This window comes from Lepidothrix coronata, unplaced genomic scaffold (assembly GCF_001604755.1).
Source record: "Lepidothrix coronata isolate B3197 unplaced genomic scaffold, Lepidothrix_coronata-1.0 Scaffold118, whole genome shotgun sequence".
Lineage (NCBI taxonomy): Eukaryota > Metazoa > Chordata > Aves > Passeriformes > Pipridae > Lepidothrix > Lepidothrix coronata.
The window spans coordinates 1846300-1863957 of NW_016690298.1; the positions used below are offsets into that span (position 1 = coordinate 1846300).

General features: G+C 48.9%; 1 protein-coding gene across 1 annotated transcript in view; it reads right to left on the reverse strand.

The window, feature by feature from the left end:
* Positions 1-2568: 2568 nt before the first annotated feature.
* Positions 2569-17658, reverse strand: part of IGFBP2 (insulin like growth factor binding protein 2) — a 58755-nt gene continuing 43665 nt past the window's right edge. The window contains exons 2-4 of the mRNA XM_017825375.1: positions 8266-8489; positions 6680-6820; positions 2569-4443 (exon numbers count right to left, since the gene is read on the reverse strand). Coding sequence (XP_017680864.1) covers positions 4276-4443; positions 6680-6820; positions 8266-8489 — 533 coding nt within the window. The 3' untranslated portion in view covers positions 2569-4275. The remainder of the gene's footprint in view (positions 4444-6679; positions 6821-8265; positions 8490-17658) is intronic.

Below are 17658 nucleotides of genomic sequence, written 5' to 3' on the forward strand. Positions count from 1 at the left end.
CAGATGCGATGTTTGAGCCTCAGACCTCACTGGGCCGCTGGAAGATTTATCCCAGTGTGCAGGAGCATCCCTGGGGCAGCCCAGCCAGGCTGTAGTCATCACCTTGTGGTAGCCCTTGGTGGCTCTTCCTACTGCCCCGTGCCCTCCCCAGTGTCAGATCTGACCCTCCCCCACTGCCCACACAGCCCACTCACCCCCTCATCTCCCCCTCCTTCTGTGCCCCTCTTCCCCTCCATTTCAACTGCCCAGCATCATCCTCACGTGCCCAGAGCAGGGTGGGAGGCAAAACTATCCCCTTTGCCCCTGCACTGGGGAGACCGTGGGTTGTCAGGGCTGCACTAACATGCCTCCCCCATCCTATCTGCACTACCTGGTGCTGGCACAGCCCCCCCATCCCTATGGACACCCCACAAGGCTGAGCCTGCACCTCACGGGGCAGGAGCCGCGCGGCGCCGCAGCTGCCACGAGGTGCCGCCGCTGCCCGTGCCATTCGCGCACCCTGGTCTAGCGGGATGGGGGTTGGAACTGTATGATCTTTAAGGTCCCTTCCAACCCAAACCGCTCTAAGAAAATATTCACTTGCCAGTGTAGATACCTCTCTGTGCATACACCACAGCTGCTGGGGTTTCAGCTAGACTCCTGCATGCAGCTGGCACGGTCCTAATGCCTGACCTCCTGCCCCATCAGGCAGATGGCACAAATCTGGCCCAGATGAAACCCCAAAGCAATGACAACCATCAAACCCATGCACAGACATATGCAGACATTAAGGTCATATCACAACCCTAGGGAAGCCTAACCAGAAGCTTTTTGCTCCTTTTGCCTTACTGTTGACTCCCTCTGCCCCTCTGTAAGGTGCCTGGCCAGTTGCAAGCACCCTTTGCTGGATTGTGGGTTCCCGTTTGTTCACCTCCAGCCCCTGAACTGGAGGGTGGCCCCTGGCATGGCTGGGCTCAGGCACCTCTGTCACCTTCAGACCTCTCTGGGAAGCACCTGGCCAGGAGGTCCCTTGTGCCCTACAGTGCACTTGGCATCCCCCCCACTCCCAGCATCACCTGATCCACCTTCAGCTACCCCACATCCTGCCTGTCCTCTTCCCCTCCCCTGCAACCTACTGCCCCAGGCATTTTCCTTGTGCTCCCCACAATTGCCCAGCCTCTCAGCATGTGTCAGTCCCACTCAACCTCGTGACAGGGGATGGAAAATAAACAGAAGGGGAAACAGCCCAGTAGTTTTGCCTCCCTTTGCGGAGGCCAAAGGGAAACCACAGCCACCTGGATGCTAGATGTCAGGGCCACATGGGGCCTCTCCTTCAATGCTGCAATTTTAATTGAATGTAGTGTGGAGTTTTATTATTATTATTAGTTATTCTTTGCCTCCCTGTGGTGCCCCAAGCACCAAGCTGTGCTGTCACACTCCCTTTGGCAGCACTTCTCACCCTGGGAGAAGGTGTAGGACCTTCAAGGGACCTGTCTCTACAGCCCCATGGGTGAAGCAGCTCAACCAAACTCTGGTCCCACACACAGCTCAAATCTCCCTGCACCTTCCCAACAGCCTGTTCTGGGAAAAGGCTGCACTTGGAAACACTATAGTCAGTTTTCTGGCCAGCTCAGATTTTGCTCTCCTTGTGCTAGCAAAGGGGAGAGTCCTTGGGAGTGTCCTCCATGGAAACCACATGCAGTTTCTCCCTGAATCTTCCTGCTTAGCTGAGGAACTCTTTGCATGGGGTGTAGTGGAGGCCAAAACTGTAGCAAGACACACCTAAAGGAACCTGGATGATTCATGGAGGACAGGCCCATCTTCCAGCTCAGAAACAGCATGAGTGGATGCAACTATCAGTTCAAGAAGCCCCTGAAATATCAAGGCTGGGAAGCTGGAGAGAGCAGAGAGACAACAAGGGAGTTGTCCTTACAGCCTTTGCCCAAGCATCTGCCAAGGTCCCTGCACTGGGTAGGAGGGACCTTCCCTTGGAAAGCTGCTTCCCTGCTCAAGGAGCAGGAAATCACCACTCTCACATAGCCACCCAGCAGCTCAGGAAGCTCCATGAACATCATGTTGGACAGGACATTCACACTGCCATCCTCTCCACCCAGCAAAGTGGAACACAACCACCTCTTTCCATCAAATCTAGCTGCTGTCAGGCAGGGAGAGAGTCTCCACACAAATACTGGCCAGATGCTGATTCAAGGGCCTAGTTGCATTTTGTAGATTCACAAGGTCCCACGTGTGTAGCAGGAATACAGCTGGCCAAAGGATGAGTGACACCAGTTCCTCCCTGCTCATACAAATTGGGACAGTAACGATGAAAAGCTCAACTCCCATTGCTGCCTGTCAGGCCTGGGGTTTGCAACACCACCTGGACAAAGGATGAACAGGGTCAAGTTTGTGTGTGATGCATCAGGCAAGGAAATGTCCTGTGAACAGTGGGGAGAGGGAAGATGAGAGTTTTCTGGCATCCCATTTAATTTATTCCAACTTTCTGCAGCTCAACTTTTTCAAAAGAGAAAAAGACAAACACATAAGAAAACTTCCCTCTTCCTAAACAAAACAAAAAGTATAAACTGCAGATGAGAGCCAGCATGTGCAAGGTTTATATGAAAAAGCAGAACACCCTCAGATGTTAACAGAAAACAGGTAGCATCAGTTTTACAGTTACTTGGTTTCGCATGGAGGTCTTTTCTTCTTCTCTCATGCTCCCAGTTGTAGACATCCACATATGCCCCCCATGACTTTCCAAAGGGGGTCCTTCCCCTGTCTCCTTCACTGCCATGTCCAAACCTCTAAAAAGTCACAAAGGCTTTAAGTTACAGAGCCCACCTGTGCCCTTCACACTTGGGATCTGAAATGTGGGTCCAAGAAGCAGGGCAAAAAGCAATAAACCATTTAAAGAAAGCCCAATATTATTACTCTAAGGAGAGGGTTTTTGCAATTGCTCTACAAAGGGTATCCATATTTTAAAAAAAAGAAAAAAAAAAGAGAAGGAAGAAAATAATAAAATCTCCTTGCTTAGGCAATGGGGAAGTTATTTATTCTCAGCATCGGTGTGTTCTGTACAGAAAGAAATCAACAGGTGAATTAACAGCAGAGACACATCTCTCCTCAGAACAGCATGTCCAGCGCAAAACCTCCCAGAGCACCTGGAATCACTTGGATTTCATCAATACAAATGTGTATGTGGGCAGAGGAGTGCGTGTGTGTGTCAGGGCCTTTATGAAGCAAGATACATACTGTAATTTACTTACAAAAAGAAAAAGTTATATGCTGAATAGCAGATGCTCACTCCAGTCCCAAGCAAAAATGGAGGGACAAGGGCAGCTGCTTGGGAGCGCAGGTTTTAGATGTGTTTTGTTTTTTTCCTATCTAGAAACAAAGAAAAAATGAATGAGAGAAAGAGAGAGACATTCCCTGGCTTGTTATCCTAAATCTACACAGGCATCCTTCCACCCAGCCTCAGCAAGTTCATTTTAGCTCCCTCAGTATAAGTTGACCCTAAGAAATACTCAGCAAAAGCCCTTCAAATCCCCTTGAAAAACAAGCATTTAGCTTTGTCGTCACCTAAAGGCCCCATGCTCTTGGACCAGTGGCTGAAGCCAGTCCCTATGGAGTTGGCTGTGCCCCAGCACCAGGAAAGGAAGCACCCAGGAGTGTTTTTAGGGGGTGAGGTGAGCAGCTGTGTCATCTTTAGCCCTTTCCCTCACCAATGCTTCCTTAGGGAACACGTCCCAACTGCGGTGGTATGTTCCCACCCCACATCCCATGCCAGGACAGATGGCTGGTCTGGGGGACAGGGGACCAGCAGGACACAAGAGGCAGACGACAGTATTTACAGTCTTTGGTATTGGGGAAGGGAGAAAAAGAGGAGCAAAGGCTGGGTTTTTTCTTTTGTTCTTTTCACTCACTCCCACCCATGGCAAAGGGTTTTGCCCCCTGGGAGGGGTCAGGGAGCACATGGCACTCTGTGCTGGAGGGTAGAGGAAGATGCCGCGAAGCAGCAGGGACGGCAGGGCTGCAGGGCGAGGAGCAAAAAAGACCGGTTCTCTGGTTTATGTTGGGTGAAAGACTAAGAAAGCAGTCCCTTCTCCTTGCAAACCCCCCACCGCCTTTCCCCTCTCGTAATCCCTCCCTTCCCCAGGAATCAGGCAGCTGAGGAAGGAGGGCAGCACGCAGGACCCAACCCCAGTCTCTTCCAGAGCCTAAAGAGACACGCTGAAAACCATGTAAAATCCAGCACTGGGGCCACAGTGAGCCACCTCCAGCCAGCAGGATCATGTCTGTCTACTGGCTCCGCAGGGCATGTGCTCCCCGGTCCTCCTGCTCATGCGCTGTGTAGAAGAGGTGGCACTCGGGGTCCCCGCGGATGGTGGGTGCACCCTGGATCACCTTCCCATGGATTGGGTCCACACACCAGCACTCGCCGCGCTGCCCGTTCACAGACATCTTGCACTGCATGAAGAGGGACAGGGCAGGCATCAGAGTAAAGACAGGGACAAAACAACCCCCTTCCCAGGTCCACCAGCCCAAAGCCCAAACACAGGCCGAGCTGGGGTTTCTCCAGTGATCTGGCACTAGTCTGGACTTAGGCAAGATCCACAGATGCCATACTCAAACAGCCCAGGGTCTGTACTGCACCAGCAGTGTTACTCCATCAGTCCAGGCTGAGGGCTGAACCTCTTTTCCCAGTGGCTGATCCAAGGACCAAGAAGCCAATTTTAATGAACCACAAGGACAACTGTCCCTGAAATGCATCACCTTCTGCCAATTGTGGATAAAAGCACCCAGAGAGTCAAGAGTCCGAGGGGAAAGAGGGATGGGATAGACTGACAGAGGAGTTGTATGAGCTTCTTTTCACCTGTAGATTAGGCTAAACAAACTGAAACATCAGATCAAGGCCCCCTCAGCCAGACCTAAACATACTTCCAAACAGGGATTCACTCTGTTCCAGAATGGAGGTAGGGACCATGGTGCATCTGGACCTGGACTGTGTCCTCCCAGTCCTGTCAGACAAAGGTTTCTTGCCCTAATTGTTATCATCCACCTCCTGCCCTGCAGGGCTGCAGGCACTTTGAATCTGACACTCACCCCTCCATCCCCAGCATATACATTTCTGGACAGGGTAGTGGGAGATGTAGAGGTTACTCCAAGCAGGCCAACCTCTGTGGGCACTCCGTAAAGCTGAATTTAAGCCATTTTCTGCAGCTGGACTGAGGTCAAAATGCAGCCTTGTTCATGGGAATAAAAAAGTACAAAAAGAGAGGAAGAAAAAGCCTCCCCAGCAGGAGAGTGCATCTTCCACCTGAGTACTGGCCCATAGGGGGTGTGAGCAACTGGGAATGCTTTTGTTGCCGTCTGCTTTCCAGCAAATGAAAATGAGCTCAACTCCTAGATGGAGGGAAATTGGTATCACTTCACATTTGCCTTGTTTACCCTCAAGCAGGGAGGTGCAGGGAAGAAGAGAAAACAATTTTTGTCCTCTCTCTTTATCTGTAGTAGTGACCAGTGTGTAACCCACCTGCACCCTTCAGTGCAAGTTGACTTATTTCCCAGGGACAAGGAGCAGCAGAGACTGTCTTCTCTTTTGTAGCACACAAAGCATCACTGCACTGTCCAGGCTCATTCCCCAGATATGGCTTATCTCCCTACAGGCAACTTGTCAGCTCTGCTCCAACCAGCCCTTCCAAGTATGCTCATGCTGGAGGATCTAGCCAGCCCATGGGGCTCTTCAGGGGGAGATGGAGGGTGAGGGTCCAGATGGCACAGAGACAAAAGAAGGGACAGAGGGAGATTATCTCAGAGCATCATACTTTTTTTTAATGCTCCTGATCAAGGGAAGTAGCCCTGAGTAAAATGCTCAGCCACAAAAAGAACAGGTTTTCTGGGGTCCCCTCCAAAGGCTCAGCTATAAGGGATCCTAATATCCAAGTACTATTCCCACAACTGCAGTCAACTCTGGACAAGCTAGGGTTTTGCTGGTTTTCCTGGCACTTTTTTCCCCATGACTGAGCCACTGACACCTGGTAGTTTTGCACAGACAAAGCCAAGAAGTCAGAATTCAGATACACAAGTTCTGTGAGTCCTTCTGGATCCCATAAATACCTTCAGAAGCACACTGCACCCCAAGCCCCACCTCACCTGGAAGGAATCTCTCCTACAGCTGTGGGACCAGGCTTGATTTGTGGAGGAAAACCAGTAAAGTGCACTATAAAACTTCCTGACCCAAGGAGAAGTCCTTTCTGCTTTGTCTGCAAGACTGGCCAACATTCAGTCTCTCTCTGCTTTTCTCCTGCAGCAGGGCCCAGTCAGGACAATACGTGGCTCAAAGTACATTAAAATAGACCTGGACAGATAAGCAGCTCTTGTGGGGAAGAAGGGGCTCTGAATTAAACAGATTCTTGGCTGCCCAGAGCCACACGTGGATGTGGATCTCATCTCCACTTGTGAACCCGTGGCTGCAGATGTACCTAAGCACCCATGGCTGCAGCAGCACCTAGGTGCTACTAAACCTGTTCATGCTGTGTGCAGTATTTGCTGTTTACCCCACACTTCATATTGTGTGTGCAGTCTCAGCCCAGCCCTGATCTGTGCCTGTGCTTTGTGGCTGCACACAATGGGGACAGAGAGAGAGCCAAGGGCTGCTGCTGGGAGTACAGTCAGCCCCAGAGCTGCTGCTCTCCCCACTTACCTGCTTGAGATTGTACAGGCCATGCTTGTCACAGTTGGGGATGTGAAGGGAGTAGAGGTGCTCCAGGGGACCTCGCTCATCTGGCAGCCGCATAGTCGATATGCGTTCCAGGACCTGATCCAGCTCCTGCTGACAAGGGGTCTGAAAAGAGACCAGAAAGCAGAAAAAAAAAATTAAAAAAAAAAAAAATCAGGGCAATGGTACCATTCAAGGTCAACACTTTGGACAGTGGAAACACCAGTAGGGATGAACGCTTGCGTGCACCTCCTCACGACACAGGTTTGCCACTGGGTCCTGCTACAGACTTCACCTGCAGACACCCAAAATCAGAGTGCTGCATGGCCACATGTGGACATGAATGTCTCTCTCATGTGCCTTACATGGCCAAGAGCCTACATAATACCAGGTCCCAAGCCCTGCATACACAGAGAAGGAGAAACCTTAGAGATGCTACCGTGGGTCCCATGGGTGATGATGAATGACACAAAGCAGGGCTAGACCAGACAGAGCAGGATGGCTTCATGAGTTCCCACACCTGTGGCACAGTTTTGGCCCAGAAGTGAAATTCAAGGCATGTGAGACCCCATGGGAGTGGAGGGGAAGCCCTGGAAATGAGAGTATCCAAAGCTAGCCTCTGGAGGCATCCCTCTTGCTCCACAGCAGCTTCCACACAGGGCTCCCCACCAAGGCGGTCTGGTTGAATTACACCTGATGTGAGCCAAAGTGAGTCCACACCTCTGTTTTTGCAGTGGATGGTGTTGGGTTTTTTTCCCCTCAAAGGAGCAGCAGCAGTGTGGGAGCTCTCAAAGCTGATGGTGCTTACACCTTATTTTGAACCTCTGTTTTGCCTATTCCTTGGAAGGCATTGAGGACTCTCTTTTAAAGTCCCTTTCTGTCCCTGTGCTCACCAGATATTAATACTCTATATGTTTACAAGGACCTTTTGGGGTGGGTTTCCATCTCCATCCCCATCCCATTTAGTTGCCTTGACCAAACTGCCCACTAGAGGGAAACCACGGCAAAGGACTGGAGGGCATAGAGACAGGGAAGGCTAGAAGGGGACGGACTTTGAGCACTCCCACTGCTGTAAGACAGTCGCACAGCCCATCCTCGGGGCTTGTGGCCCCCCCTAACCTGGACTGAGGCTGCTCTGCAGCAGGCAAGCAGTACCCCTTTACCCCCCCCCCCCCAATCCCCTTGGGCCATCTCTGGCATTTGCTTAGGGGAAAACGGGTGTGAGAAAGGCAGTCCACGGGCAAAGGGCATGCCGCACCCCTGCAGAGGTAGGTATCGAGCCAGCAGGAGCCCCCCTTTCCCAGCTCTGCCATCAGGAGGTAAAGCTGCAATGAAAATAATGGCTCCTCACCAGCACATCAAAGTTCATCAGATGGTGTGTTCAGCCCCAGCTTCAGGCCAAAACCAATGTTTGCTTTTCCTTATTTTCCTTGCCCCGCTTTTTTCTTTCAATTTTTTTTTTAATCTTTTTAAGACAGTTTACTGCAGATGTCACTAAGGCTTTGCATTCAGCATTTCCCAGTGAGCCCACAGCTGCACCCCTCAGCCCCCCACAGCCCCTGCCCTCTCACCCTGCCCGTCGACAGCCGTGACTTTTTGGAGTCTTCATGGTTGTGATGGGCCTTGCTGACTTTGCCCATCTGCCGCTGCTGCTCATTCACCTTCTCCCTCATAACTGCCAGCTCCTTCATGCCTGTCTTCATGGGCTTCCTCCCACCAGCTCCGCTCAGTATCCCCACAGTGCCATCCACGTGGTTCTCGGCAAGAATGCTCTCGGACCGGTCATCACCATTATCTGCAGGAGAAGGGGCAGGCAAGGAAAGGGTCCAGCTCAGACTGGTGCTCTCTCATGTGTTCATCCCACCCTGGATCATTTTCAAATGTGGCTGGTTACCAAGCCATAAAACCTTTGCATGCAAACCTTTTAAATTGCATTAGCCCTTTCATCTGAAAGGTGAGAATAGATCCTTTCATTCTGGAGTTATTGCCACTCTAAAAGGCAGTTTAGAAAGCAGAGGAAATCGCTGCTGTAGAAGTTCTTTCTGGTTTTTCTTTGACCTTCTAAATTACTTCCCGAGAATGTAATTTTCCCATCACAAGTCCAGTTGGATTAGGGATGCCAAGTGTACTTCAGCTCCAAAACTTAAAACCACAGTGATTATTAACAATACCTTGAGTCCATCTATCATCCCCCAGAGTATCTCCAGGAATACTTACCCAATATTCAAGTGCTAAAATAAATTCTCAACGCTGCTTTCAAAAATACCTTCCTTCTGTTCTATTGCCACCTTAATTTCCCTTGGAGATCCTGCCATTTCAGTGATTGTCCTTGCCATACCATTTTTCCCACTGTGTGTCATACACTGTGTTACTCATTTAGCTTCTACCTACTTCTGCGTTTGGCCATTTCTGCTGACAGTGGAACGGTCCCATCTTTGCCACTGTTGCAAGCCACAAGATCCCCAGCTAGTTCAGCCATTTCAAAATCGGTTAGCAGAAATCTGGGGATAAACACTGGACTTTTTCCATCTCCTCTGCTCTCTACTTTACTTATTTTCCCAATTCACTGGGAATTTCTGAGAGCAAACCTTGGCAAAGCAGGACACAATGGTCACAATGCTGCAGACAACAGTCCCTTTAGACTTTGCAGTGGCAATGAGGACAGATCTCAATTGCTCCTGCTTGCTCCAAAAGCCCAGAAGGTGACAGCTGATCCCTCCTTGTTGCCTGCTTTGATCTGGCTAAGCAAGCACATCTAACACTGTAACTGAATCTGATATTGAAGCTGGTCCTGTGTTAGGCTGGGCCTTGGACCAAGACCTCGAGAGGTCCTTTTGAACCCAAGTTATCATTCAACCCACACATGTACATCACCTGTCACTGCACTAACCCAGGCTATATATGTCTCTGTATATATCTCTCTATATAAGACCTCTTCAGCAGCTCCGTAGGTAACCACACCAGGGGACAGACCAGGTCATTCTGGTGGTGATGATAAACATCAAGTGTCTTTTAGCATCTTCCAAGCAAGAACTGTAGCACCCAACCTCCCAACATCAGCATTCTTTCCAGCACCCCCAATTCCAGCTTTCCAGCATTATGGAACTCAGACACATAGAGGTAAAGAAATCACATCAAACTGTGCATGATGCAGGGCAAGCAATGCTTTAGCGTACACAATAATGCTTAATTTCTGGATTTCTTCTGCTTTTCAGAAGACCAAGCATGCAGAGCATTTACAGATGTTAACATTTCCTTTTTTCAGAATCTGCATCAGGATGTTTTGTCAGGGCATAGCTCTACTGTCATGACAGAGAGTGAAAAATCATAATAGCAAGTGTTTTATTTCTGCCACAGCTTTTTAAGCTCTTTTCAGATATTACAACCCCAAGCTCATAAAGGAGAAGCTGCAAGAAGAGTTTTGTCTGAACTTACTCAGCTGCTTGATGGCAAGATGGCCCAAGTGAGCTGGATCGAAGAGCCCCTCCAGCCTAGCATGCCATTCATGAGAGACCATCAGCAGCTGCTAGGGGACACAACAGAAGGACCATTCCCAATTTGTGCTGCAGACCAGCAGTAAAAGCACTTTCATGGTTGGAGACTGCATCTGACCCACAGGATTTAAAAGCCACCAACAGACCCATCCCTCAATGGATTTGTCCAATATCTTCTTCAGCTTCTTCACCATTTTGGCCTCAGATATCCCAATACTAGGATCATCCCACTTCCATAAATACTAAATATATTTGGTCTGCAGGTTTTTAGCTGCTTAGGTAGCAACTGAAAAGCAAACATGGGGCAAAACCAATCTGGCAAAGCCCATTACTTTCCTCAGTATTGGTTCCAGATGAGAACTGAGACCAGGTTTGATAGCCAGATGGGCAAGCTCAAAGTCTAGGCTGCTGCCTGATGATTGCCATCTGGCCATCATCCTAGGAGACAGACAGGCAATATTTTGAGCAGGAATCTTCTGTTTATACACCAGTCTCCCCGCTAATTAGAAACACATAGTGAGAAGAGAGAAGGCCATGAGGCCGCCTTTAGAGAGGATCAAATAAAAAAAGCACCATGAAGAGATGGGCAAGGCTGGCCAGGCCCTGATCCTCAATGAGCTGCTTAAGCGAGTTTTAGCCTTCCGACATCTTTTGTGCTCCTCTTGGTGTCTCACCAAGTTGTCAGCAACAGCACAATAAGCACAGCAGCAGGGCAGCTTCTCAGACACATTTCAGTCCCCTGCTTCATTCAGAAAAATGATGGTACAAACTGACACAAGAGCAGCAAACTGGAAGTGGTGCCTTCCCCCATTGATTCTTGCTCCTTCCTGCCTCCAACTAAAATATATAGACATCTGCCCAAATAAGCACTGTGCTAGTAAATGCAGGCGAGCTGGTAAGCCTCTTGTCAGCTGATTCATTCACAAAACCTGCTTCTGATAATATTTTTGTTCATTTTTCTCACTTTCCAATGCTAACAAATACCAGCCCAAAGAAAACCACCGATGGGAGTGGAGTGTGCAAGCCGATGTGCATGAACACACCCAGGGACGGCAGAGATTGCTCTTGGCTCTCCAGGCACCATCACAGGAGCAAGACTGGATCAGAGGCCAGGAAGGTCTAGCTGCTATTGACTGCAAGCTCTCCTCTCCAAGTCAGCCATGGTGAGCCCTGCCCTCACCCTGCTGCCAAGCTGGACCGGTTCACCTGGGGGTGATGCCAGAGACCCATCACAGCTTTTTCCTCTCCCAAATCCGGTGCTGCTCTTAGGAGAAGCTCTCCTGATCCGAGGCTTCCAGGGGTGGCTCAATCACAGGGGAAGGGAACTGAGACAGAAGAGGATGGCCCCCATGTGCAAAGCACCAGCATTTCCTTCAGGACAAACTGCGTGCACAGGAGGAGTCTGAGAATCAGGTGTGATGGACCACATTTCCAAGAGCAAATGGGCCAGGTAGCAGAGAGATCAAGATTCAAGGTCAGGAGAACACCGAGCATGCTGCAAACCAAACATCTCTTACAGCCAGATAATGCCTTTTAATGGTGCCCAAAAGCTGCAAGTCATGCATACTTGCTTATGACTACCCATGAAACAATGAAGACACCCGCCAATCCTACCGGCATGGGATGGGCAGGTATGCAATTGCCTCAAGATACACAACCCTAATCTGTTTGTCATCCTGGCTAATGCCTTTTTGCTGACCCATTTCAGTTCACACTAAATATATCTGTAAGGGAGTGGTGCCAAACTCCAAAACAATTATGTTTTATAGTTCTTCCATTTTCCTATGGCATGTGGAAAACATCTCCTGTGCTATTTTGGATCAAAAGGTAGAGAGCTTTGTGCAGGGTGGGACAAGTGTGGCAGGAATCTAAGCAGATAGCTGAAGTTCTCCTGAACACTGATGCTGAGCCCATGAAACACCTCTGTCCTTGCCAAGAAAATGATTTCTTTATGGCCTTTTTCAAGGAAAATTCCCATTGGCTTCAATGGGGCGAGGACTTGGCTGAGGAAAAAGCGTGTTCAAATGGCCATCAGCTTATGTCTGTAGGAAGCTGCACAGTCTCGCCAACATTTTCAAAAGCGGCTACCAATTTCCACTTCTGAAATTTTCGGGAATCAGGTTTGAGACCTCCAGACACCTCTGACGAGACAGCTGAGAAACAGAAGGGCTGAAAAACAACCTGCCACTTCCAGAGCTACAAGAAAAAAAAAGTACCATACAAAAAAACCCGACAGCTGCCTCAGGTTAAAAATATATCTTTATCCCTTTGAAGGGCCCTGGAGCGTATCTGGCCTGTGGGACGGGATCAAGCCAGTAGCACTCACTTAGCACGGGAGGGCCAGCCTGTATCACGGGGAGCACACACCATGCCAAGGACCACAGGCACCCTCCCCAACACTGCTCTCTCTCTGCACTTGCTTTCCTTATCGACAGCTTGCCCAAAGGGTTTCACGTGCATTTGCTTATCTGCCCAGGGCGTTTGCATAGCGTTTAAGTGCTGATCAAGGTCCCAAACCCACAAAAAGCTCCACCAAGTGGCCTTCAACACCCCTGACTGAAGCCCCACTAACTGAGGGTTCCAACTGTGTCCTGGGCTGGACGGGGCTTACATCTCCCTCTGGCAGCAACCACAGCCTCCACTGGCCAGCACTTTCCTTCTGAAAAACTTGAGAGTGCTGCCCAAAACCATGTGAGGAGCAAATGGGCAAATCCAGGAGCCCAAGTCCTGGACTGGCACTGCACCATACACAGGAACAAGCACAGCTGGGGCTGTGGGAATGAAGCATCCCTCCATGGAGAGATTTCTCACCCTGAGCAGGGGTGTCAGTGTTATCTAGGTTTGGTTTGTCTCTTCCCCCCCAACACTTTTAGCTTCTTGCGTCCACAAGTTCTACCATTTCAGGATAATTTAAGTGCCTGTTCTGGGTTTTGCTTTGCTTTTATTATAAGGAGCAGAGCTGTCCCGGGCTGACAGGAATCCAGCACTTGTCTTCTGCAGCCAGAGAGCAAACTGAGCCTTTAAACCTGACCTTTCATATATAGGAAAGGTGGGGAAGGAACAGACAAACCCTGACCACAGCCCCGGTGACCTCTGCTTCATCAGTCTGCAAAGTACTTCTAGAAGAACCCTGGGCAAAGGTTCTTGTGCAACAGCTCTAGTATATATGCTGTTGACCTGGAGCTCAGATACCTCAAAAAAAGTTTGCTTTACTGTTTAAAAAATATAAAAAATAACATAATAATAAAAACTAATAAATAATAAAAAATAAATAATAATAATTTTTAAAATACCAGTAAAAAGTAAACTTTTTACTGGCATTGCAATTTCATCACAGCAGGAGTTGCCAAGAACAAAGTGCCCCCCAAAGCCCTCTGACCCATTCTAGCCCAAAAAGGACCCAGAGTTTGCCAATAACCACTGGCAAACTGCAAAGCACTGAGCCATAGCACAGCATCCATCACTGCTCAGCTGGTGGCAGAGGGAAAATGTGGTAGGTGCTCTGGCCACAAGCATAATCAAGCCACTCTGGATGCAGCTACAGAGGCAGATGAAACCAAACACCCACTCAAGTTTCACTCTTCCCTTCGCACAAAGGTGCAACGGGGAATGCCACAGAGGGAGCATGAGTAATGGGCTCTGTAAGAGAGGGGGCGGTGGGAGACGGGACACAAAACAGAGAAGAATCACCTCCACCCTGGAAAATCATCTCTCACAGAGGCCAACCATCGATGCTCAGGGGAGGAGCAGAAGAAAGGACACAATTATAGAGAAATTCTTCTCCGTCTCTCCTCCTGCCCATCAGCAGTTCAGGAACCAAAGGTATTTCATCTAGATTGGGTTTAATAGCCATTAACAGTCCTAAACAGGGAAATCCCATGCACAATCCCTTCTGGATTCAACTACAGGGAGCCCTCATACTACCTCCAGCTCCCCTTTCCTCAGCCAGAAGTCTGTTCTGCTTAAGTCTCATCCAGTTCTGCACCAGCAACATGTGGATGTTTAAACCATTGATTTTGTAGCAAAGGCATACAACCAGCATTACTGGGTAGCCCAGAGCTGTCTGTGCCATCCAGCTTTCGGAAGGACTCACAGGAAGGCTAGTCTTTCAAATCTCTCTGAAACACAGGCTTCCATGAGGCACAGATCAGCTCAGAGAATCTCTGCCTGCTGAAGTTCTCCTCAGGTCAGTTCCCGGGACCCTCTGCCTGCCTGCATTCCCAGGGTTATTTCCTCATGCCAACTTGCTCAGTAACAGGAGGAATTGCACACCACAGCCAGAAAATTCCTGCATTGGTCTCCAAGAGCTTGTTTTACCTCTGTGATAAGCTGTCCACAAAGCACTCTGAGATCCCCTGGGGCCAAGAGCCCTAGGGCTCTGCAAACACCCTTTTTTTTGTCATGAGATCTTTTCAGCCCATCTCTACCAGCAGGGAGGGCAGGACTGGGGAGGAACGGCATGTTCTGGCCAGGGGTTGCTTAGCAAGCTCCTGTCCCTGCCCTGAGCAGCTGGCACGGAGGGGTGATCCAAGGGGCACCCAGTGCTTCCCTTTGACTCAGTCATCCTGCAGGAAATGCTTTATGCTCTTCCAAAGTGCCAGGGACACTGACTCAGGGCAGCACAGCTTTCAGCAGTCTGCTTTGCTCTCTTTTCTCTGCCTATTCCTGGTGGCTGGAGAGCTCAGCTTTCCCTCCTTCATCCATGTAGGTCCAAAGTCAGAGAAAAACCTCTTACCACTGCCCAGTACCCTTTAGCACACCTGTGCCCCTCTGCACACAAACTCCTCTGGCACCGAGCAACCACAGAAGCAATATTGACATGGAGCTGATGTCAGATGAGGAAAAGAGAGGAACTGAAATGTCCCTTCCACCAGGCTTTATTTCAAACAGCCTTTTTTTTTTTTAAAACCATATTTGTAGACCGGTTTCCCAAGGATACAGAACTTGTGCAATTACACAGCTTGCCTCTATGTGTTTCTGCATGTGCGTATGTTTGCATGACTGCCTGTCTCCCTATTAGTTCTCTTCCCCCTCCACCTCTCAATATATCTACAAACACGTCAGCAAATGCCAACTGCATCTCAAAGAGGAACACAATTCTCAAAAATAGTAAGTTTCCACCATTTCATGAAAATGTGCAACCAAGCTGAAGAGAGATAAAACAGCAGGGTTTGTTTTGTTAGCTTTCTTTCCAAACAATTTGACTGATGGGCCGTGTAGCACATTATCAGCCCACTCTATGCAGACACAGTGAAGCACAAACCACCACTGGGGAAGGTCTGCTCCAGTCCTCCTCCTGGCAGCAGTGAGCCTGCACGTGTTGGTTGCAACATCCTGCTCCCTCCCGCACCAGCTGTTCACTGTGTGCCAAGAATGGTAAGTGAAAATGCTGTTCAGGACCCTCAAAAATGCGGGGGAATGTTTCAAATCCCCTCATTTACTGAACTTCCATTTGCAATCCTGCTTTTCTTTCACCACTTCTCCTGAGCATGGGGCTGCTGAGCATCCCAGTGTGCACCTACAGTAGAGGCTCTCCAGACTCACCTAAATGCTGAAGCTGAGGAGCCAAAGGGTCTCATCTCACAGCTGATGACAGTGGTTTTGTGCCTGTGCTTATTAACCTCAACACATGTGAAGGCAGCTTGCTTAGGGGAAAGACCTTAACATGTTTGGAAGGTTTTGCTGAGTGAGGCTCTCCAAGCTCCCTGCCACCATAAAAGCATTCCCCCTTGCTAGTGAACCATATCTCAGCCCTTTCAACACACTCCTCTGATTAGCCCTCTGCAAAGCTGCAACCTTCCCAGCAGAACCAAATGAACTAACTTGAAAACACTTTCAAAGCTTAAATTAATTGCACTGCAGCTTCCCAATTCGACATTGACCCCATCTGTACATTTCCCAGAGTAGCTACTACTTAGTCATTAGGGGCTTCTTCCTGAATGAAACAAACCATCAGTCTTACCAGGCCAAGTCTCTGCTCTTCTTCCCCAGTCACTCACATGCATTTGTGTGGTCTTCAGTGCCCCAAGCACCCCAAAATGCCTACACCAACTTCTAGTATAAGCTCGGCTCCTAAATCCACAGCTCCTATGAATCTCCAGAATGAAACCAGGCCACAAAACCACCTCATTCATTTCCTACAGGTTTTACTGCTATTTGAATTACCTTTATTTTCCCAGTGGAAACATGGGCTCATCTCTGACCCCAAGCCCAAATTCACTGGGGCTTTTGCATCCCACAGTCTAGACCATGCAAGCACAGAAGAGGTTTCCTGACCACAGCCTCCATGAAGGTGCCTATTATCTAGATGATCTCTGTTTGGCATTGAGCTGCTGCACCTCTCTTTCCTGCAAGAGAGCCAAAGGCTGGCAGAATTACAGGAGCTGTGAATCTCAACAAGGCTGATTCCCAGATATGATGCTCTGCAGCCTGCCAGGAAGGGCTGGTGAAGGACTTATGATCTGACGGACACACAATCACAAGCAAGAAACACTCCTCTAAATTCACAGCAAACATTTCTGCCTCCCTAGCACATTTTGGAAAAATCAGAATATACAGGACTTTTTCAGACTATTCTCCTATTTTAAAATTATTACTTTTCTAGGTGCAGGCAACAACAAGCAAACACCATGTTAGCTGGAGACAGACTGTCAAAAATCAGTTTGAACCTGCACAAAGGAAAGATGTGATACTAGAGGAAGTGCTCACATCTGTCCATCTGGGTCTTCAGACCCACATGTCTCTTGGATAGGGTGCTTTAGCCAAATAGAAGACATCTTGCTCCAAGGAGAGTTGGGCTGAGAAATTTTGTAAGTTCTTTCACATCAGAAGTAAAGGGAGCTAGTCTGTGTTTTTTTCTGGCAATGCTCTCTGTCTGTTCTGGCTCCTCAGGGTTGGTTTAGCTCACCAAAAAGGTGTTCTCTGGCTCTGGAAGCCCAGCTGTGCCCTTTGATGCCTGTTCACAACCGCCATCAAGATCAGTGGCTGGTGGGGAAATGGCTCTGGACACACCATGATCAGAGGAGCCTGTGGTAGAGTAGCGCACCGCCTGGGAAGGCTGAACAAAGCACAGCCAAAAGTCTGACCTTTCACCCTGCAGAAAGGTCAAAAAGCCTCAAAATCAGGAAGGAAAGAAAAAGACCAAACCAAACCATAACACAACAACACAAATATAAAATAAAAAAATACTTAAAATCCCTAAAAGGTTAGAGCAGTGCCCCACTCTGCCAGTGAGAGCCATCTCTCATCTACCTCTGGTATTGCTCCACTCCCTTCTCAGCCACATTGGCTTCTCTAGTTATTATGCACACAAATGGAATGAACTTCAGTAATTTATATTACTAGTTTTTAAATAACATCTCACTTTTCCACAGTCAATTTTCCAGACGGCAGCTCAGTCCAAGGCTCCCCTAACCACCCACCCAAATCTCACTGCACATTTCCTCAAAGTCTGCTTTTTTCAAAACACGC